Below are 23501 nucleotides of genomic sequence, written 5' to 3' on the forward strand. Positions count from 1 at the left end.
TTTTTTGTTTGCCTCTCACATGCCCCTGACTGGGAACCTGGCCTGCAACCCAGGCATGTGCCCTGACTGGGAACTGAACTTGCAACCTTTTGGTTCATAGGCCATCGCTCAATCCACTGAGCCACACCAGCCAGGGCTGTTTTCTAGGTTTTTAAAATTAAATTTATTGTGTGTGTGGGGGTGACATTGGTCGGTAGGGTCATATAGGTTGCAAGAATACATTTCTGTGGCACATGATCCTGCATATAGCATTGGTTTTTAGCTTTGTGATTTATTTCATTTTCGTAACAGATTTATTGAGATATAGTTGACACATGGTATAATTCACTCATTCTAAATCTGTATAATTCAGTGGCTTCCAGTGTATTCAGAGTTGTGCAACCATCTTTTGCAGATTTGTGCAAAATTGCAGAGTTGTCCAATCAAGTTTAGAACATCTTTATCACCTCGCAAAGAAACCCTATATCCTTCAGCCATCACCTCAAACCTCCTCATCCTGCCAGCCTGAAGCAATCCTTAACCTCCTTCCTGTCTCCATAGCCTTGTCTCCTCCGGACATTTCGTGTACACACAGCTCTGTACAATGGGCCGATGACTGGCGTGTTGCAGCATGCGCCAGTGCTTCATTTCATGGCTAAATAATATTCTGTTGTATGGACATATACTACCGTTTGTTTATCTTTCCATCAGCCAATGGACCTTTGGGTTATATTCACTTTTCGGCTCTTGAGAATAATGCCGTTGTAAACATTTACGTGTGAGTTTTTGAGAGGACATGTGCTTTCATTTCTCTCGAGTGTGTATGTGGGATTGGACTTGCAGGGTCAAACGGTAACACCGTATTTAACTTGTGGAGGAACTGCTGCTGTTTTCCAAACTGGCCATCCTGTTTGACACTCCCCTCCCCTGCACCTCTCCCCCCCCCCGCCCCCTGCCATCTACAAAGGTCCCAATTCCTGTGGATCCTCGCCAGCTCTCATTCGTATCTGTTTTTTGGATTGTAGCCATCCCAGTGGGTGTGAAGTGGCATCTCGTTGTGTTTTGATCGTGTTCCTGTTGATTAATGATGCTGAGCATCATTTCATGTGCTTATTGACTGACTGTGTTTTCATAGGAGAAATGTCTATCCAAGTCCTTTGCCTATTTTTTAAGTTGGGTTATTTGTCTTTTTATTATTGAGAGGTAAAGGGTTCTTTATGTATTCCAGATACAAGTCCTTTATTATTTGCAAGTGTTTTCTCTCATTTTGTGAGTTTTAACTTTCTTAATGGCGTCTTTTAAAAGACAAAAACAAAAGTTTTTTTTTAATTTTGGTGAAATGCAACTTATCATTTTTTCTTTTCTTGTTTGTGATTATGGTGTCATGTCTAAAAATCCATTGCCAAAACCAAGGTCATGAAGATTTACCCCATGTTTTCTTTTAAGAGTATATAGTTTGGCTCTTAGATTTAGGCCTTTTGATTCATTTTGAGTTAAATTTTTTATATGGTATGCAGTTTCAAGTTCATTCTTTTGCATGTCACTGTTCAGGGTTCTTACCACCGTTCGTTGAAGAGATTATTCTTTCTCCATTGAATGGTTTTGACACTCTTGTCAAATATCGATTGGCCGTAGAGGTAGGGATTTATTTCTGAACTCCCTGTCCTATTGATTTATGTGTCTGCCTTTATGCCAGTAGCACACTGTTTTGATTACTTTGGCTTTGTAGTACGTTTTGAAATTGAGAAATGTGAGCCCCCCAATTTTATTTATTTATTTCAAAGTCGTGTGGGTATTCTGGGTCTCTTGCAATTCCATGTGAGTTTAGGAATCACCTTGTCAGTCTTGAAAAAGAGGTCCTCCGGGATCCCGATACCAGTTGCATGGACTCTTGTTCCGCTGGGAGAGCGCTGCCTTATCTTGCTGACAGGAGGTCTTCTGGCCCAGGGGCACGGGGGTCTCCCCCTTGGTTCAGATCTGTTCAGATTCCTTCCAGCAATGTTCTGTGGCCTTCAGAGTAAGCGTAGAATTTCTTTTGTTAAAGTTGTTCCTAACTGTTCAATTTTTTGATGCATTTGTAGATGGAATTGTTTTACTTGGTGTCATTTTTGGATTGTTCATTGCAAGTGTATAGAAATAGAATTCATTTTTGTACGTTGGCCTTGTGTTCTCCAGTGTGGTAGAACTCGTTTATTAGCTCTAATTGTTCTTTGTTTATTTCTTAGTATTGTCTATAGATACTTTCAGATCTTCTATGAAGAGCAGTATTTTACTTTTCCAGCCTTGTTGTCTTTATTCAGTTTTGGCCAATGTGCTCTGGCTGAAACCTCGAGTACAGTGTGGACTATAAGTGGCAAAAGGGGGCATCTTAGTCTTGTGGTTGACTGTCGTGGGAAGCACCCACTTTTTCATCATTATGTATGATGTTAGGTCTGTGTTTTTCTTAGGTGATCTTTATTAGGTTGAAGAGACTCCTTTCTATTCCCAGGATGTTCAAATAGTAATGACTTGTCTCATGTATGTAGCATTCACTTCAGTCATATGTGATTAAAGCTATTGGTATAATTTATAAGTGCTGTAAGTATCTGTCTGCCCAGAGAGAGCCAAGGGAAGTGGTAATAAAAATGTACTCCATGTCATATGCAAACATGGTCTACCTTTTCGTGAGCTGTGCTTGAGGGAAGCAGTGAATGGTCAGGAATGGCACAAAGCATCACACATAGCTGGTAACATTCAAATGTGACAACCAGACACTCGGCAAGTAGGACAATAAAAATACGGTTAATTGACTACGTAATGCAGTTGTTTTCAATAAAATGTCTTACGGTAACTTTTTGAAAGCATGGATTCCCCTCCCTGTCTTGTAAGTAAAAGCATCCTTTTTCATTACTCGTGTGTTCCCATTTGAGACTCTACTAATAAGAATTATGTCGGGTGCATGTTGTGATTCCTGAAATTGGATGTTGAAATTCAGCCTTCCTGTGAAATGGAGATGCCTTGCTATTTTGTTTATCGACATGCGCTTTTTTAACTTCCAGGACAACATCTTTATGTACGGAGGCAGAATCGAAACTCACGACGGCAACGTCACGGACGAACTGTGGATCTTTCACATCCAGAGCCAGTCATGGAGCACGAAGACGCCCATGGTGCTGGGGCACGGGCAGCAGTACGCCGTGGAGGGCCACTCGGCGCACATCATGGAGCTGGACAGCAGGGATGTGGTCATGGTCGTAATATTTGGCTACTCTGCCGTGTACGGGTACACGAGCAGCGTCCAGGAGTACCACATCTGTGAGTTGCTTTGAGAAATGTAACTGTAGGCTCTTCCCTTTCTCGGCGGAGAACATTTTTATGTTTCATATAATCTTCATATAGTGAGTTTAGTCAGGATTTGGTCAGTTACTTGAACTAAGTAAGAATGACAAGCCAAGAATTGATCCTTCCAAATGTGTTTTTTAGCTTTGTGTTAGATTTTGTTCTTTTGTATGTAAGTGTCTTCTTAGCGACATGTGGGAAATGGTACAGTACTAAGTATCTGAGTCATATTTTCTGAGAGTTGAGAATGTTTTTAAATACGTGACATTCCAATAGATGGTGCTATTTCTTTGGAATTTACTCATGGACCAAAAGCCAAAACTAACCCAGTCTCCTGACTGTGGAATCCAGGATGTCAGGATTTTTCATTTTTCAGGGTTCTGTTCCTAATCTTGCTGCAACATCTCCATGTTCGTGTTGCTCTTTGAAAGGGAGCTTGTAAAGGGCAGTCACTCAGCTGCTACGAGAGACTGTTAACCTGGTGTGAGGGGGTGGCCGGGACAATCTACCCACGACTTCCTGTGCTGTCCTCTTAAATCCTCTTCTTTGTTTTGCTGGTGCTTTATTTAAAAATATTTTTTTATGAAATTTTCAAACAGTTGTAGTTTAAAAAAGTTTATCTACAAATATACAGGGTGTGGCACAAATAATGCCCCTTTTTATTACACAATCATAAGCATATCATTCTGTAACATAACAATATCACACTCATGAACACCATATGACATTTTAGGTGAAATGCCCAAATTGAAACTGTAAGTTATGGCACCCTTAGTGTCACCCTAGCAACCACACTGAAGCAGGCCTTACCTCTGCCAGACCCTGGGTGTACCTTATACTCACTACTTATAGTCACTACTTAGATTTGAGAACGTACTCCATTTCTGGCTCTTTCCAGTGTTATGAGCTCAAGTTTTAGCCTTTTTTTGTGTATAGACAACTAGACAGGGTGGGACAAAAGTAAGTTTACAGTTTGTATGGAAAAAGTGGAATAATTAATAAATGATAATACAAGAATAAACTCCGTTTTACGTGCTCACAAAAGCAAACCTCACTGTCACTGCCCGCCCCCCCCCCCCCCCCCAGGACAACTCTGCAGGGCCCTCGTGCGGTCTTTGTGAGGGGGCTCCTGTGCAGGTCCCATGCAGCAGCAGTAGGAGCGCACTCGTGTGCCCAAAGCAAGACACCCCTCTGGCTACTCGGCTGGTTCCCCTGCTGACCTTTCAAGTGGTCTGTGTCCCTCTCCCTGTCCCCCGTGCAGCTGGGCTGGAAGCGGGATGTGCGACCTCAGCACTTCTTGCTGCGCTCTCCTTCCATCCCTTCCTCTGTGAGTCGCTCGGCTTTGAATCGTGTGTCATTAGACTCTGACCCCCGTTTTTCATCCTCCTCGTCTTCGGTTGCTCCTCAGATCGCTGTGTTTTGTCCCTTGAAGAAAACAGCTTCTGGCTTACTGTCACTCTGCCCCACGTGTATTACCCAAATGTTTTTATGATTTCAGCATCTGCTTCAATCACTCTTCTGATACCTGACTCCTCAGTTTTTTATGTCTTCCACAGATCTTGTTTTTCTTTTTTTTTTTAAGATTTTATTTATTTATTTTTAGAGAGGAAAGGGAGGGAGAAAGAGAGAGAGAGAAACATCAATGTGCAGTTGCTGGGGGCCGTGGCCTACAACCCAGGCATGTGCCCTGACTGGGAACCGAACCTGCGATGCTTTGGTTCGCAGCCCGCGCTCAATCCACTGAGCTGTGCCAGCCAGGGCTAGATCTTGTTTTTCATCCCACTTGAGTAACTCTCGCCTGTTGCCATACTTGCAGCGAAGCCCATGATTTCCATTTCGCCTCTCTTGCCTCCCGTGCCACCGATGAGTCCAGCCTGCTCCCTCCAGCACCCAAACTCTGGTGACCCCTCAGCCTGACCCGAGCATTTAGTGCCCCGGGCCTGCGTTCGGGCCTTCACACTGCCTGGTGCTTACTCACGAACTCACCAGGCGTACCGTTCACAGTCACCGCTCTCTCCCCCAGCTCTCCACAGTGACGGTTTCACGCGTTTTCCTCTCTCTTCGAACTTGCAGCACGCCCTTCTTCATCATAACGCCAGCTGGTGAGCTGACTTGTTATTTTACGGAGAACATCGAAGCAATCTAAAGAGACTTCCTGCTGATGGGGAGGAACATTTTGGAGGAATGGCTAATAAGCAGTGCTGCGTCGAGTGAGCCTGCTTACAGGCATTGCTGTCGTGACAAACTCGCGATGGCATGGGGGCGAGTGTGGCTGTCCTCCTGATGTTTCAGATGAGCCCCAGTTGTTTCAGCAAGAGTTGACGTACAGGTGTCCTATGTAGAAAGGTTTTGTTTGATTTTGTTATTGATTTTAGTTTTATGCTAATGTTCAGGGAATGTCGTAGGTATTATTTCCCTATTTTATAATTTTTTTAAATCAGTTTTTTATCCTTATTCTATTCCAGTTGTCCCAATTTCCCCCTTTGCCCTCCTCTGCCCATCCTACCTGCCGCTCCCACAGGCCGTCCCCACACTGCTGTCCATGGGCCATTCGTACCTGTGTCTTGTCCAGTCCCTTCCCCTTCTCCCCTCCCCTGTGTTCACTGTCCGTCTGTTCCATGTTTCCGTGCCTCTGGTTCTGTTTCGTGTGTTAGTTTGTTCTCTTCATTACACGCCTCTTATAGGTGAGATCACATGGTATTTGTCTTTTTCCGACTGGCTTATTTCACTTAGCATAATACTCTCCAGTTCCAAGGAATTTCTCTATATTATAATTAATGGAGATTTTCTTTGTGGCCTAATTTTCATAACTACAGACACTCAAAGAGGAGGCAAATCCTATGATTTTAAGGTATGGTGTCTGAGATACTGTATGTAGATCAAATCTACTTGATTCATTTTACTGCTTAGTTCTTCTGTTTCTTTTTTTTTTTTTGTCTTGGATCTATCATGCCTGCAAGTTAAAGTCTAAAAATGTTAGTGTATTTTTGCCTATTTCTCCTTATATATTCTGGAACTTTTATGCTTTATGGAAGTTACTATTATGGGTATTCATAATTGTTTCATCTTTGTTGCAAATGGTATCTTTTAATGTTATAAAGTGCTTTGCTTGTTTAATGTTTTTTGACCCGATTTCTGTCTTGTCTGACATTAATACTGTGGCTCTTGTTTGTTTTTGTTTTTTCCCGGGGTGGCGGTCAGTGTTTTCCTGCCCGTCCCACAGACTTTTGCCCGTCCCTTTGTTGTTGGCCTTTCAGAACCACTTCCTTTTAAGTGTATCTCTTGTGTGCAACAGAGAGTTGGGTTTTGCTTTGTGATCCCATCTGGGTTTTGTGCATTTTCTGTACATGTTTTATATTTTTAATAGTCACTCCGTTGTCTTTCAGAATAACCACATGCCTCCTCATGTTCAGAGGAGACAGGCCCATGTTTTCGTGGGAACGAGAGTGGCAATTCCCATGCTCCCTGGCTCCGGTGTCTCATGTTCCTTCCTGCATTCTGGGGGCTTCCTCTCTCGGGCCCTTTTACTTTAATTTGCTTTTTGCACATTCCCAGCCGCTTTGGTATTTGTGGTTTTTTTTCATTCCTAGTTTCTCTGGAAATTTATTTGTCTTCCCCCCTCCCCCACCATGTTTTCCTTGTTGCTTTATATGTCTTCCCTGGGGTGAATGGGAGATTGGGGATTCAACTATCACCACGCTTGTACTCGAACCCTAGATCTTGACTCTCGAAGTTCTAACGCGAATGCTGAATTACGTCTGACGTTAACCGGTGCTTTTAGTCCTCGCCCGAGCTCTAATTCACAGGATGCCATTTTCCGCTGTCTTAACTCATCTCGTCTCGTTTCAGACACGTTGGCACCGCCATCAGTATTTTACTCTAGGGGTCAGCAGTCTTTTCTGTAAAGGGCCCAAGAGTAAATATTTTAGGCGTTGTGGCCAGTGTGGTCTTTGTCACTCTGATCAGCCCTGCAGCTGCCATGAGAAAGCAGCGGCGGACAGCACTCGAACACACGGGCTCCGGGGTTTTGCCCTCCTGTCTTCGCTAGCCGCGTCCTGCTCGGAAGAGCGGGTGTGTGTGTGCTGCTGGGGGCCTAGCCACCCTGGTCCCCATTTATTAAAAATGTTGGCACGTGGGAGGTTTTTCTTTGGATCCTGTATAGGCAGTGAATTCATGGCCCAGACTCTATGACCCAGAGTTCTCAGAAGAAACATTATTTCCCCCTTCAGATAGAGCCAAGGTGGAAATAACACATTTTCTGTCTGCTTCTGCAGAGCAGCTTAAAAAATAACTCACTTTTTCATTGAGGAGATAACCCTTCAGGGATCCAGACTTTGTGTAGAAGTTCTCTGATCCGTCACCCACGTGGGCTCACCTTCGGTACTGGCCATTGAAACCAAGTCTCCGGTCCCCCCACCCCCTGATCGAGACACGTGTTCCCTACCCGGCCTTTCCACTGAGTGCAGTTTCTACTCCGCAGAATATATTTCCCTCTTCGTATACCACCCTTTTTTGCAGGAGAGACTCATGCAGCCATGAGACATGGTGGCAGTTTCGCTTTCCAGGGGTGACCAGGAAGACACGGCAGATTGATTTTAATTTTCTATGAATGGTATCATTGGTGCGGGTTGAACGATAAGTCCATCGGCTGGTAGGTGTTTTCCTTTGGAACACTGTGAATCACAGAATGTGAATGGTAGCTTTGGTCAATTTTAAACTATTTCTGAACAGTTTCTTTTGGCTTATTCTATAACCCAAATACTATTTCTATGTAAATTTATCAACAGGGTATTTTTGGTTCGATTTTTGTCTTATTAATGGCATTACTTGTCAGGCACACTTGCGAATGTAGTCTCAGATGGAAATGGGAAGAATACATGACTTAAGAGTTTTATGAGAATAATAAATGAATTATGAGTAGATTTTACGTTTTGTGAATTATTTAAGTGCAAAGTAAAGCTCATCAACTTTTCTGTAAAATTATATTTTAATGATAAAATGAATGTACTACATTATTTACTCCTAACACATTTTGAATTTGCTGCTTATTGTTGAAAGTATGGTATCAAAAAATAATCTGTAGTTACCTTCAGTTTGAAAAGTTCTTACACAAAAGAGTATACAAAATGATGGGTAATTATAGTTTAAAGATGTCAGAATAATGAAGTTGTATATCCCGTAGGCAGTGCTACTTTAGGGAATGACACTATATTAAGTAGGGCTGCTTTGAACATAAGTAATGGGATAATTTATCATCTGAGTTATAAGGGAAGGCTTATCTCTAGAGGGAAAGTTTAAAAGATTTTTTTCTGTGTATCGTGGGATTACTATACTGCGATGTCAGTTAAAGCTCCCCCCCCCCCCCCAACTGATTTTAATGGTGGCAACTGCCCAAATGTAGGTTGGGTTTATTTTGAGTATCCTTACATGTTTAAAGCTTCTAGAAAACTGAGCATTTTTTGTGTGTGTAATTAAAGAATGGACTCTCTTTTTAACCAGCAGTGTGGTGAGAGCAGCTGAAAGGAGAGCCCACGTCATAGCAGATTAACTCATGAAAACAGGGGACTTGACTACGTAAACATTGACCCTGAATTGTGCTCTGAGGATATTAACCTCACCATTACGTAGAAATTTTAAAAAGAAACAAAGTGCTCTCAGTGAACTTACTCCAAAATGACTGCTTATTAAACTTTGAATGATACTGAAAATAACTGGGAAGTATTTCTGGTCCAGTGCTTACTACCCTGAATGCTCTTGGAGATTTTTGTCATAATAGGATTTCAAGCAAAGGAACCATCTAGTTAACTTTAATTATCTTAGTCTGAGCCTTACCAATTAACATTAAAACAAATTTGAGATACTAGAGTATAGGTTTGGCTTCTGAGTTTTAGACCATCCATTGATCTAAGGAGTAATTCCAAATGGCTTATAGGAGCACCCTTTGTGGTTCTGCCTGGGTCCAGGCATATGCATTAATGCCCATCAATGCGTATCAGCAAATACGGCATTAGGAATTTTCCTTTACCTTTGCAGAACTTATTTCTAACGGGGTGATGCAGATAAGCAATAGTGAATGTAATAGGTATGCATGTGTATGATATATTAGAAGATAGTATATTTTATAAAAATAGAGCAAGGTACGGAAATTGAGAATACTGAGGGTGGAGGTGGTCCAGAAGGCCAGGAGAAGCCTCAATGAGGAGGTGAATTTTGATCAAAGAATTGGAGGCTGGTTAATGTAGCTAATCGGGGGAGGGGGCGGGGGCCGCAGTGTTCCCTAGAAGTAGGAACAGCTAATGAAAAAGCCAAGAACATGCAGAGCATGTTCAAGGGCAGTCAGGAGTGTGGAGGAGGTCAGAGAAGTAATAAAGGGAGAGATCATAGGGTTTTAGCTAGCTTTTGTTTTTTCACTCTGCACGGAATGGCGAGACGTTGCAAGCTTTGGGCAGCGCAATGACATAATTTTTAAATGAATCATCCTGGCTGCTGTGCTGAGAGGAAACTCCGGGGAGAAAGAAGGGAAGCAGGAAGGCCAGTGAGGAGGCTGCCACAGTAATCTGAACAAGGATGGTGGCTTACACCAGGGTAGCGGTGGTGTTTGGAGATGATGAGGATCAGTACATTGGCTTCATATGTTTTTAAAGTGAAACTAATAATATTTGCTGAGGGTTTGAATGTAGCACCTGAGATGAAAGGTCTTTGGCCTGAGCAACTGGCGAGATGAAGTTGTCGTCAACCAACATGAAGAAGTCCTGAAGCGGGTCTGAGGGGAGGGCCGTGTGAAGGTCCAGATTTCAGTTGGGACATTTATATGTGGTATCCATTAGACACGGCAGCAGCAATGTGAAGCGGGCAATGGGTCTGGGGGCCTAGAGCGAGGTGTGGGCAGCAGATGCGAACTGGGAGTTTTGAGGATCTACATAGCATTTAAGGCCATGAGCCTGGGTCAGATCACTAAGGAAATGGGTGTAGATAAAAAGCAAAAAGAATTGAGCCTTAGGGTGTTCCAGTGGGAAGAGGTAAGGAAGAAGAAGAAAAGAAGCAAGAAAGAGTGTGGTGAACTAGAAGCCACGTGAAGATAGGTTTTTTTTTTTAAAAGATTTTATTTATTTATTTTTAGAGAGGGAAGGGAGGTAGAAAGAGAGAGAGAGAGAGAAACATCAATGTGCGGTTGCTGGGGGTCATGGGCTGCAACCCAGGCATGTGCCCTGACTGGGAATCGAACCTGCGACACTTTGGTTCGCAGGCCGAGCTCAATCCACTGAGTTACGCCAGCCAGGGCGAAGATAGGTTTTAAAAAGAAGAGCCATCCACTCTGCCAAATGCTGCTCTGCTGGCAGGTCAAGTACAACGGTGACTAAGGTTTGACCGTTGAAGTTCTGACAGCGCAGGTCACTGGTGATCCTCACAGGGACAGTGTCTGAGTGGTGGGTGGGTGCGAGCCTGGCTGGGCTGGGTGCAAGAGGGAGGGAGAGGAGTGGAACCCAAGGAAACTTGCTTCTAATAAGGGGAGCAAAGCAGTGAGCAGCAACGGGCAGGAAATGCAGGACCTTTTTAAAGGGTCTGCACAGTGGCAGACCATGAAGCAAGGGTTCAAGTGAAAGAATCTTACTTGGGGAAGTGCAGGTAACACTTAACCCTTCCTTAGGATAGTCGAGTAGTGAGGCTGGCGTGAGGAGGCAGCCTTCAAAGGGTCAGGAACCTAAACAACAGAACAAAGAAACAAGCAAAATATAACCAAAGACACTGAAACAGAGAACAGACTGACAGTTCAGAGGGGAAAGGAGAGGGAATTTCAGGGGAATTTCAGGGGGCAAGGGGAAGGGTTTGCAGGAACAAGTATAAAGGACACATGGATGAAAAACTAGGGGCAGGTGGAAACGGGAGGGAGGAGGGGAGGGCTGGGGGGGTGGGCTGGGATGGGAGTAAAAGATAGAAAATGGTAGTGCAATAATACTTACAATAAAATTTTAAAAAATCCCCCCCCCCAAAAAAAAAAGAAAGGAGAAGGGGAAGACCAGTAAGTTTTGAGTAACCAGAACTCAGACTGAGAGCCAGAATGAACAAGATTGGGGGTGCAATTTCAGAAAAAAAGTATTCACTTTTGCTGTTGTTTTGCTTTGTTTTTTTTTAAACACCTATCATTGATTTGCTAAGCATTAAAAAAATTCTTAAGTCAAAAAAAAAAAAGGGCCCGTTCATCAAGGCAACCGGCAGAGTGGTGATGGAGCTTCACTACCCAGGCTGTGAATCAACACATAGTCTTTGAAATTTCCTTAATTAATTACAACATTCACAGTTAGATGATGAGTCTTGTGGGCTGTGTTTCCAAAATCAGTCCTTTCTTTAGCTGGAGACCTGGTGCATTCAGTGTGCTTGATTTGCAGTTGACCTTTGAACAAGATGAGTTTGCCCTGCACGCGTGTACTTACGTGGAGGCTTGGTTTTGTTTTTTTTGTTGTTGTTGTTTTTTTCTCAATAGATACCTGTACTGTGTTTTATCAGTGCATGGGGTCTGTGGATGCGGAGGGCTGACTGGCATTGATCTACACCATTGTACCTGGGGGACATGAGCATTCATGGAGTTTGGTCTCTGTCCGGGGGCCTGGAACCAGTCCTCCTTAGATACAACTGGTGTAATTAAGTTTTGGGGAAGGTAAACGTGATACGTGGATTTTCAACTGTGTGAGGGGTCGGCGCCTGAAGCCTGCGTTGTTCAAGGCTCAGCTGTGTGTGGAAACATGTGTTGATGCGTAACGACATGGTGCTGAAGAGAACAGCTTGTACGGGGCACACACAAATCCGTGTGACAGGGACAGTTTTCAGGAGAGCACTCTAGAGTGTAACTTCTAAAAGTGACGTATGATTGTCAGGTGCTTAGAGGTGACAGCAATCAACCAGCTCCTACACAGAATTATTAGAAGAGTCAGGAAAACGTGTAACATAGAGATTAGCTTGCAGTAAAGGCTCCATAAACTTTTGGTTAAGTAAGAAAGTAGAGGTAGTCTTCATGAAAGTGTAAGTGTGAAAAGACTCTTGTTACTGTACGACTATATTTACTGCCTTTTCATCTTCTGAAAGTGGTTTAATTCTTCTCTAGGTTCCTGTATTTATTTGTAAATGACTGTGAGACATACACTGCTTTTTATAGGCTTTCTCTTGGTATTTATATTCTTTTTCTTAGAAGTTAACTTCAGAGTACGAACCCTGCTGTATCTCTCTTTGCGTACTTTCTGGTAGAGCGCCGTGCATTAAATGCTCGATAAATGTTTGTGGAGGAAGGAATAGGGTTTTTAGCAGTTCTGCTATTATTCTTGAACTTATAGATTTTAATACTGTGTGGTCACCTGTAGCGTTTTATTTTCTTTTGATGTTTAAGACTGATATATTTGCTCAACATGTTTCAAGAATATTAGCTATTGTTACTTTTTGTTATAAACAGCACTCTTGTTTACACATATTTTTCTTTCTGTTTGTTAAAAAAATATAACCATTGGCCCTGATTGGTGTGGCTCAGTGGTTGAGTGCTGGCCTGTGAACCAAAGGGTCACTGGTTCAATTCCCAGTCAGGGCACATGCCTGGGGTTCAGGCCAGGTCCCCAGTAGGGGGTGTGTGTGAGAGGCAACCACGCATTGATGTTTCTCTCCCTCTCTTTCTCCTCTCTTCCCCTCCATCTAAAAACAATAAAATAAAATCTTTAAAAATATATATAATCCCTCTAGTCACTGTTAGCCTGTTCTCAGTTTCAGTGTCTTTGGTTATATTTTGCTTGATTGTTTTGTTGTTTAGGTTCTGTTAAAGGTGAGATCATATGGTATTTGTCTTTCACCATCTGGCCTGGCTTATTTCACTTAGCATAATGCTTTCAGGGGAGAGGGGAGGGAATTTCAGGGGAAAGGGGAAGGGTTTCCAGGAACAAGTGTATAAAGGACACATAGACAATAACAAGGAGGAGTGGAAACGGGAGGGAGGTGGGGAGTGCTGGGGGGAGGGCTGGGATGGGGTTAAAAGGCAGAAAACTGTACTTGAACAATAATTAAAATTAAAAAAATGTATATATATATAACCATTGATTGGATATTTTTAAAGTTTTTTGCTTTATAATTTATATAACTTTATTTGTTTATTATGTCATCAACATAGAAGTAATCATGCCTTACTAACGAAATGACCCCAAAACTTATTTGATGAGTGGATTTTGTTTGAAATGGCATAACCAGTTGTTGTATTCCTTGAATTTTCTCTTTCTAATCATGCTCACCATTTTTTCCTATTTTTAAAAGGATTTTCTGCCCTCCCACTCTTCTGAAGTCCAGAATTTCTTATTACGAATTGGTTTTTAAAAATGGCTCGACCACATGGACATGCATGCTTATGTGACATATTGTTTTCTTTCCTTGTTTTTGAACTTTAAAACAAGGAAAGATTGTTTTATGCAGCTTTCTAAGGCTTTCTTTGATTTCACTCACTATTTTCCCGAGGCTCATCCTTGTTGCTACGCAGGGCCACAATTAACTCCTTTGCATCACTCGATTTCATCGTCCGATGCTTCCCAGCTCACTCGCCCGTGCTCCTGTTTATGAGTTGTTACATTGGGTACCTGTCACAATTCACCCACAGCAGCAGTTTTGAGAGATCTTGATAAAAATATTGCATTGAAAAAAATAAAGAAATAAAATCCTCAGTCTCTTCGGGCAGAAAGATGAAACATTTTATAAGGGCAAGAGATTAGATTACTATCAGATTTCTTGAAAGCAACATACAAATCTAGTCAAACATGGAACACATTTTTCAAGACACCGAAGGAAAGCAAGGACAGGCTAAAGGTTTGTATCTTGCCCAACTGTCCTTCAAATGTCAAGGCTATAGAAACGGCGGTTCGAACACGCCCAAACTTAGATAATTCTGTATCTATTTGGCCTTACCTGAGAAATCTACTCGAGTAGAAATGTGCAGACTTTTTTTTGATAAAAGTCTAGATAGTAAATAATTTAGTCCGCTATACAGCGTCTGTGGTCGCTGCTCAGCTCTGCCATTGAAGCCGTACACAGGCAGCCATATAAAACCCACACATGAATGCGTGTGGCTGTGTTTCACTAAAGCGTGATTTACAGAACTATTGATGGGCTGGACTTGGTCTATGGGCTGTAATTTGCCAAACCCTCTCCCATAGAATAAGCGCCACCTAATGTCAAGGTGAATGGGGACACTTCAGGTAAAAGACTGATGGAGAACCTTTCACGGGTTTAACTTTAGAACGAAGACTAGAACAAGGGTGCAGGTGTCGATAGGTGACTAGTATACACATTATGTGTTTTTTCTTAAATTTATTTTTTGTTTCATTTTTTTCATGATCACTTATCCCCCCATACTATCTTTCCTCTCCACCCCACCCCTGCCCATTCACCAGTGTTACGTGTTCTGCCCCGGTTAGAAAGAAAGAAACGAAGAGTGGAAGGAAAGGGTGGGTGGGGAGGGAGGAGAAGCAGAAGGAGCACGTGGGCTGTGGCCCGGGTCACAGTGGCAGCAGAGGAAGCCGCTTACCTCCTGGCACTCTGTCAGGTTCTGTTGCAGGCAGTTTTACTTTTCATGCTTAGGAAGCCTGACTGTGCGAAGACTGTTGTTTTATGTTTCATTTTCTCTTAGAAGTCTTTGAAAGAACAAAGAGAACATTGACTCATTTACTAAATATGGAATATTCTATCTGTAATTATTAGATGGGTTTATTGGACCCAACCATGTTTCAAGTAAATAACACTCATTCTGAAGGGAGGAAAAAATAACATATCCAAGTGACTCTTTAAAAATTTTTGGTTATTTTTTAAAATATATGTTTATTGACTTGAGAGAGAGAGATACACTGATGTAAGAGAGAAACATTGACTGTTTACCTCCCATACACACCCCAACTGGGAATTGAACCCACAAGCTAGGTATGTGCCCTGACCAGGAATCAAACCCATTGGACCCTCAACCTTTCAGTGTGTGGAGACCTCCAACCAGCTGAGCCACACTGGTCAGGGCCCAGTTTAGATGCGGATGTGGGGAAGGAATGCAAGTAAGTCTCTTAGGTTTGTTCGTTGAAGGTTTTGGTGAAGCAATTCTGAAATGATTTTATGTGTATTGTTAGATTGAAAAAAAATGAGTAAATGTGTTGATGTCGTTGGGGATTACATTTCTCAGCGTGGAAGCCGGGAGACACGACACGAATCTGAAATGGGGAAGGCAGGGAAGGGCTCTGCCTGCAGGAGTTGGACGCAGAGGTGTCAGTGCGAGCCTATGGTCTCAGAGACAGGCGGGTAGTTACGGTCGTAGGTTCTTCTGGGAGGGCCGAGGAGCTGAGACGCCCCACTAGTGAGCACACGGATCATCGGTGTTCCCAGATCCACTTTCTACCTGCATCCACCCGAGAAGGACGCAGGGCTCCCTGGAGGGACGGCGGACTGCGGGGCTGTGGCAGGAAAGCGGAAATGAAAAAGCGTCTTGTGCTATCAAACAAAGGACGTGCTCAGGGAGAAGATGGGTCCTGACGCAGAAACACGGGAATCGGCTTGGAGGGGTCCTGTCGGTGAAGCCCAGGACACTGGCCATCAGAGTAATTGAAGAAAGTCCCGTAATCAATTACAAAGCAGTGAAAAATAGGATTCGTGAGCTCCTGCCGATAATGGGCAGACAGACACAGAGGAGGGGAGAATTCTCATTCTTCCGCAGAATGCTGACTGGTATTGTTGGAGTTAGAAACTGTATTGAAAAATGGGTTCGGGGAAGAACCATCAGGGGGTGCTAAGTCGGAGGGGTGGGGGTGAATTTCCGATGAGATGTGCATGGTGTTTAAGGGTTTCCCCCACGGATTATTTAAGGGTGCAAGGGGAAAACAGTAACTACGTGGTGAAGAGATCCATCAGTACCTTGTCCAGGTGACCAAAATCCACGTCACAGGCCATGGAAAATTGGACGTGGTTTGCCTCTGGACACGATACTGCTGAAAGAAACACCGTGTGTAGCTGGGTTGGCAATTTTTTGCCATAAAGGCTCAGGTAGTAAATACTTCAGGCTTCGTAGATTATCCTGTCTCTGTTTCTTCTACTCAATTCTGCCCTTGAGATTTGAAAGCAAGCTGCAGCTAACGTGTGTACGGATGAAGATGCCTGCGTGCCACTAGGTCTCTACTTAGGGAAGGGAGTGGCGGGCTGGGTTTGGCCCGTGGACATGGGTTGCCAACCCCTGGCTCGCAAGTATTCCAAGTGGGAGCACGTGCCTAAGTCTAATCACCACGCAATCTCACGCAAACCCCAAAGGGGGAACCTTTAATTTTAAAGGGGAGAGCTTTAGTCTTCAAAAATGTCAGTGTCCTGAGAGGCAAAGAAAAGTTGAAACATTGTTCCCAGTTAAAGGAGGCGAAGGCAACGTGGCAGCTGAATGCTGTGCGTGGCCCCCCGCTGGGCTGTGCACTGGACAGAAGCTCTGAAGGACGCCACTGGCTCTGTTCACAAGCTGAATGTGTGCATGTGTGTGCGTGTGTGTGTATTAACGTGTTGTATACATGTGAAGTCTTCTTGATGCTGATACCTGTAATATGGTTATGTGAAAAAAAATCTGTTTTTAAAGTATACGCTACAATGCGTATGGGTAATAGGAATGATGTAGACATTTTGTATAATGATTGGTAAAGCACATGGGGCAAATGTTAATATGCAGTAATCAGTGAATCTGAGTAATGGGTGTGTGGGAATCCTCTGACTACTCTGGCAAGTTGTTTGTACCTTTGAAATTATTTGCAAATGAAGTGCTAAAAATAGAGGAAGTAGATGCATGTTTCTGTATTTGGTTGTGTAGGATGTAGAGTTGACATGAAATGATAGGTATCCCCGTGAACTTGCTCTGGCAGTAAAGAAGACATCAGTTTGTCCTTTTTGCTATACTTTGAATTACGGCTTTTAGGGAATCTGTGTATCTCCAAGGGGAGTTATCAGGTGGTTTTACTAACTTGGACCATAAAACCCTTCTGGGCTAGTCCTGAGGGAAATTTATTTCACTGTAAGTTTGCAATACCTCATAAACTTCCTAAGAATTTCAATGTGAGTCTCAAAGTTTGTATAATATTAATGGTTTGCTTGAGTATATTTCATGCTTTTAGAATTTGGGAGGTATATTGGGAAATCATCATTAATGTCATTTTATGTTACCTTTTTCCTTTGGACTCAAAACCATTCAATATGATTTTCAAGGAAGTTAATTTTTTTCTTCTCTAAGTGTAGATGACACTATGTGACCCTCTTTAGCTTTGAACACCACACATTGTCATGGTCTTGTGGTGACTTTCAGGTGTAAGTGGAGCTCTGCTTTCCAGCACATTGGTGTCTGAAAATGAGACCTGCAGACAGGGGGGTGAGGTGGTGGGAATTAGGAATCTTCAGTAGCAGAAAGCGCCCTTAAAAAATAATTCAGCCCTGGCTGGCGTAGCTCAGTGGATTGAGCGCGGGCTGTGAACCAAAGTTTCTCAGGTTCCATTTCCAGTCAGGGCACATGCCTGGGTTGCAGGCCACGGCCCCCAGCAACCGCTCATTGATGTCTGTCTGTCTGTCTGTCTCTCTCTCTCCCCCTCTCCCTCTCTCTCCCCCTTCCCTCTCTAAAAATAAATAAACAAAATCTTTAAAAAAAAATTCAACCCCAGGAATCATAAAACACAGACTTTTCTTGTGCCTATATTAGGCTTGGCATTTGTTGTGGAGTTTCATTTGTGAAGAAGAACTTTACAGGACTAGTTTGGTAAAGTAAAACAATCTCAGTGCAGTAAGTAAAATGTTTTAATAAGTCACTATCAATACCTCGGTGTGACCAAGACTGCTGTTCACATCAGATGCATGTTTGTATTTTCTCAACGAAAATGCCACAAAAGACTTCATAGTTTTGGTGAATGAAATGATCTTTTTTATTATTAAAGTATGTGCTTTTAAAACTTTACAAGCTACGTAAATATATATATTTGAAAATACACATGTGTTATGTTAAAAAGTCAGTAAATGCGCGTTCAGGGTGCAGAAAATTCTCATCTTTCTGTCCCTGCTTAACGTTCTTTTGGTGATGGACGTACCCATCCCTTAGAAGGCAGCCGTTCTGTTTAAACACTTTACGTATTTAACACGTAAGGATTTATATGTGGGAGAAACATGCCATTGTAATCGGTACTTGCTTTTTCATGACCACATGGAACTCTCCACGTGCATGTAACCGCTCGTCCACGTCCTGGCCCTGCAAACATTTCGAGATATGTCATTTTCCATTTATTTTTGATTCTTTCGACAAGCCTCCCTACTGGCCTCAGTCTTCACGTAGCCCGGTTTTATCCGTATCCTATTGATAATGCCTTACAGTAACACGGACATTAAAGATGTGAGGGATGTTTTCTAATAAATAATAATAATAATAATAGCAGCTAACATTTACTGAGGCCTTACTCTGTGCTAGGTGGTGCCATAAGCACTTTATACATATTCACTCTTGTTCAAAGTGATCATGCAAAATATATGCTCTTTTAACCCCATTGTACAGATAGGGAAACTGAGGCACAGATGCCTCACACAGCTGAGCATTGATAACTCACTAGAAGGATTATGTAAGTATAAAATACACGTTGTCATCTTTGTCACCCTCTCTGGACAAACTATACGTAGTAATGACCCATTCAGACCTAAGAGAACTTAATAGAGCGTGGTGCGTCACCTGCTGTGACACCATTCCTTTCCCTTGTTGTAGAGTTGATATTAGTATTTTTAATGCAACCTAAAGTTATATTTCACACTAATATTATTATGCTGACTGGGAGCTAGTCTAAAGGCAACAAAACTTCTTCCTTAGTCTTTAGTTTTTGCTTTTAAGGTAACTGCTTACAGTGAAGCGAGGTATACTCTGTGCTGTACTTGTCTCTTTGATGTTGAAATATCAATGAGGGACTTCACTGTTATTGTTAGTGTCAGCCAGTCATTGCTTTTGCTCATAATTCTGGTACCTAAAGCTTTAGTCAGCTCTCCTTGTATTGGGTCAGCGGTCATGTAAGCAGTACAGCTTCTTTGCCGTCATCCTAGGAATTGACAAAGTATGTTGACAAGTAAAAGGTCGATGTTTACGGAGCCAAAATGATACCTTGTAGCATGCACACATTTCCAAATGCAAAAGTAATAAAAATATAGTGAGAGTGCGGATCATAATTTTACATTTCAAGTTCATCACCTGCAACTGGGCAAAATTATTTCCTTAATTTTTCGTCTGAAACTAGCATGTCATCTGTGGGTTCCTTGGCTGAACTGCCAGTGACCGACCCTTGAGAACTCCTGCTGTAGTGGTTAGGAATACACACCTTGATGTTAGGTCCGTGTCATGATGAACTTCCTGTTACTAGTAAGGTGCGTGCACATTTCTAAATGAAACTTTGACTTTTGAGATAATTTACGTAGACTTGTGAGAGCTAACAGTGGTCCTGTGTTCCCTGGAGGCAGTTTTCCTTGGTGGTGCCATCTTGCAAAAATACAGCGTCTCACAGTCGAGATATTTGTGTCAATACAGTCTCATGGTCTTACTCAGATTGCTCCAGTTTCCTTTGTGTGTGAGTGTGTATTTGTGTCTAAGTCTATCCACATTTTTGCACATTGTTTCACGTATCTACCACCGTAGTCAAGATATCACCACAAAGACACTTCACATTGCTCTTTTTATTTTTTTTTAATTAAAAGCTCGAGAGCGTTTTATTGATTTTAGAGAGAGAGGAAGGGAGAGAAAGAGAGAAATGTCGTTTACCGATTGGCTCCTATATGTGCCCCAACCAGGTATTGAACCTGCAACCTAGGTGTGTGCTTTGACAACCGTTTGGTGTATGGGATGGCGCTCCCACCAACTGGGGCACCTGGCCAGGGGCTTCACGTTGCCCTTTTCAACCGTACCCACCTCTCTCTGCCCTTGACACTCACAGCTCTGTTCTCCGTTTCTATCGTTATCTTTCAAGAATGTTATATAGCTGGACCATTTATGTTTAAAGTAACTTTGATATGTTAGGGCCTACATCTGCCCTTTTATTATTTGTTTTGTTTCCTGTTTTGTGTGTGTGTGTGTGTGTGTGTGTGTGCACGTGTGCCTCTGGTTCCGTTTACCTGCTTCTTGTGGGTTACTAGGCAACTGTCAGAATTTCATCTTGATGAACTTACAATATTCTTGAGTATGATATCTTTGTATAGTTTTCTCAGAGGTTGCTCTGGGTATAAACAATACACATGTGTAACTAATTATAATCTCCCAGTATCAACATTTTAAAACTTGAAGTATGGAAGTGTTGCTTTTATTTAGGTTCCCTCTCTTTCCCCACTTTTTAATATCATTGTCTTGAATAGCAGATGGCGTTATAATTTTTGTTCATCAAATACGATTTAGAAATCCCATAGAGGACAAGGATGGTGTGGACTCATATTTCTGCTCCATTCATTGATCTTTTCTGATGCCCCAAGAGTCCTTTTGTCATTCCATATCTGTTTGAAGCGATAAAGCGCCAGCCTGGTGCTAAACACAGTTAAAGGCAGACACCCTACCTTTTTTGTTATCTTTGTATATCAGTGACCAGCTCAGGGCCTGTTACATAGTAGGCTCTCATCAACTATTACATTTTTTCAGAATTATTTACAAATATAGAAATGTATATAAGAATGAAGGTTGCCTTTTCCTCTTGCACACACAAAATTGGTATTTTCCGTGTTTCAGAGTTTCATCTACAGAAAGACAAGTCTTACTTGACTTCAGCTTCTAGCACCTAACATAGTAACTAGCACATACTTAATAATCTTTCCCTGACTAAATGAACATTAGGTATACCTTGCTCCTAAAGAGGTGGTGTTAGAATTAACTTGGTAGATTGGCGAGGTATTAGTTATGTTTTTAAATACTCCTTGAAGTTCATGTTTTATCTTCCTTCTCTTACAGCATCCAACACTTGGCTTGTTTCAGAAACCAAAGGAGCTATTGTTCAAGGCGGATACGGCCACACCAGCGTGTATGATGAAATAACAAAGTCCATTTATGTGCACGGAGGCTATAAAGCATTACCAGGCAACAAGTATGGATTGGTAGATGATCTTTATAAGTATGAAGTTAACACTAAAACTTGGTGAGTAGTTGAAGCAGAAGTATGTTGAGAAAAATTTGGCACTGGTATATTTTACGTTTGTGTAATAGTGGTGCTTATTAAATATTTTCAGTGAGACATGCTTGTCCCATCTTTATTTGGGACAAGCCAAATTTTTTTGGCCTTTTCCCATCTTTATTTCAACTAATGATATTATATTATGTAGCGAAGGCTCAGACTAATAGATTTCCTATGTAGCCGTCATTACTGGAAATGATTGACCTGAAAGCGGCTTCAGATCCTGCAGATACACTTACTCTGTGTTACTTGTACTCATCAGCGCTGACGTTATGTTTGATTCAGGCAGGAAATTTTGCTTACCACACTTTTAGGATCGCTATTCTCTGCCTTGGGATTTGTTCTTTGTTGCTCTCCTGTGTTATTGTCATTTGTAAATTTTAAAGATGTTTCTTCCATGTTAACCTCTCATTTCCTGTGAAATGCAAAGCTTGTGACATTTAGCTAGATTTTCCTATTTTGTTGTAAAAATGCCGCATTGTCCGTCTTGCGCTGGTCTTCTCATGCACAAATGCAAGAGTTTCCCTAGGGTGTACACTAAAAATGAGGATGTTCGTAGCCTCAGGTTTGCTCCAGGTCGCCTAGCTGCTCTTCCAAGCGGCTGGTGATGTGTTCTCCACCAGCAGGGTCTGAGTGTCCCGTTTCTTCATGTTCCCACTGACACTCGGTAACTGTGAGGATATTTTAGTTTTCCCAAAGCAGTGGGTGTGAGTGATATTTTACTGGTACTTTAATGTACATACCCTGGTGACTAGTGTGAATAAGCATCTTTTATGTGTTCATTTGCCACTGTTTCCTGTTTAGTGAAGTGCCAATTCATAACCATCATGTTCTCCTTATGTTTGAAATGTTGTTAGTTTTTTAAAATCCGTAGATCACCTTGGGAACTGATTCCTTTGTTGTTTTAAGACACGACACACTCTTTTAAACTTTTGGCACAAAATTCCTTTATGTTACATGAAATAGAGTTTTCTGCCAAATTGTGATTTGTTATACCTCCTTCACTTTCAAATATATATTTCAATTTTTACTTTATTTCAAGAAAGAAAGATGGAATTTTTAAGAATTAGGGCTTTGGGTGATTTTGTGCATTTTCATTATTTTTAGTCTAATAAAATGCAGTGTTATTCTTCATATTTTTATAAATATTAAAATTAATAAACTACCCTTTTTGTTTTATGTAAGTTATACATTGCATTTTTTTTCCCTATTTTGGTATTTCTAACATTCCCTCCACGACTTTGTGCCCTGAGAAAAGGCGGGACTGCGGTGCAGCGCGGGGCCCCGTCAGCCTGCCTGACGTAGTGTTTGTCGCATGTGTGTTGCAGACATTGTATCAGGGCAGAGGGGCCGAGATCAGTGCTTCCGCGTGGCCGGGCTCCCAGTAGTGATCACGGGCACCGCGGTGCTCAGGGAGGGAGCTTAAGAAAAATGGATGAACAAGAGAGACACGGACAGTGTTTGAATAAAGTCACTACGAGAGAGTTAGTTGTCGCCTACCATGAGAAATGAAATTTGCTCAGATTTTACGTGATTACCTGAAAATTACCCACAGTGAAATTTGGCATAGAAGGATATTAATTGTCATCTTGGCAATTTTAGCACATGCACAAATAACATGGTTTATCTGTTCCTTAGGGGAATTTAATAAAATAATTTGGAAAGTATCTTGAGCACCTCATTCCAACTATGTTATAGATACTTATGATACTTTACTGTTGTCCTGGGGTCTGCATTTAAAAAAAATTTGTAAAATTATCAGTGAGCATTTAAATGGTATTTTCCTATTTGTAGCCTTCTTAAAGTTTTGGTGCTGTTTGCAAGTTTGTTTTTGAAGTTTGCTGTTATGTATGCACTGTAGTACGTATCAGCTTTATTTGCCAAGTGTTATGTTATTTTCAAGTGTTTCTGTTATGTGTCCATTGTACACACTAATTTCACATTTTTGCCACATCAGAACTGGTTTTATTTTTTAATAGATATAATTTAGTAAATAGGCTACTTTGTTGAGATACTAGA

General features: G+C 41.9%; 1 protein-coding gene across 1 annotated transcript in view; it reads left to right on the forward strand.

The window, feature by feature from the left end:
• The window catches only part of ATRNL1 (attractin like 1), a 506174-nt gene that overhangs the window by 46368 nt on the left and 436305 nt on the right, over positions 1–23501 (forward strand). The window contains exons 8-9 of the mRNA XM_045854498.1: positions 3018–3273; positions 21263–21446. Coding sequence (XP_045710454.1) covers positions 3018–3273; positions 21263–21446 — 440 coding nt within the window. The remainder of the gene's footprint in view (positions 1–3017; positions 3274–21262; positions 21447–23501) is intronic.

Source organism: Phyllostomus hastatus, unplaced genomic scaffold (genome assembly GCF_019186645.2).
Source record: "Phyllostomus hastatus isolate PE091 unplaced genomic scaffold, TTU_PhHast_1.1 phas_scaffold_1066, whole genome shotgun sequence".
In the NCBI taxonomy this organism is placed as follows: domain Eukaryota; kingdom Metazoa; phylum Chordata; class Mammalia; order Chiroptera; family Phyllostomidae; genus Phyllostomus; species Phyllostomus hastatus.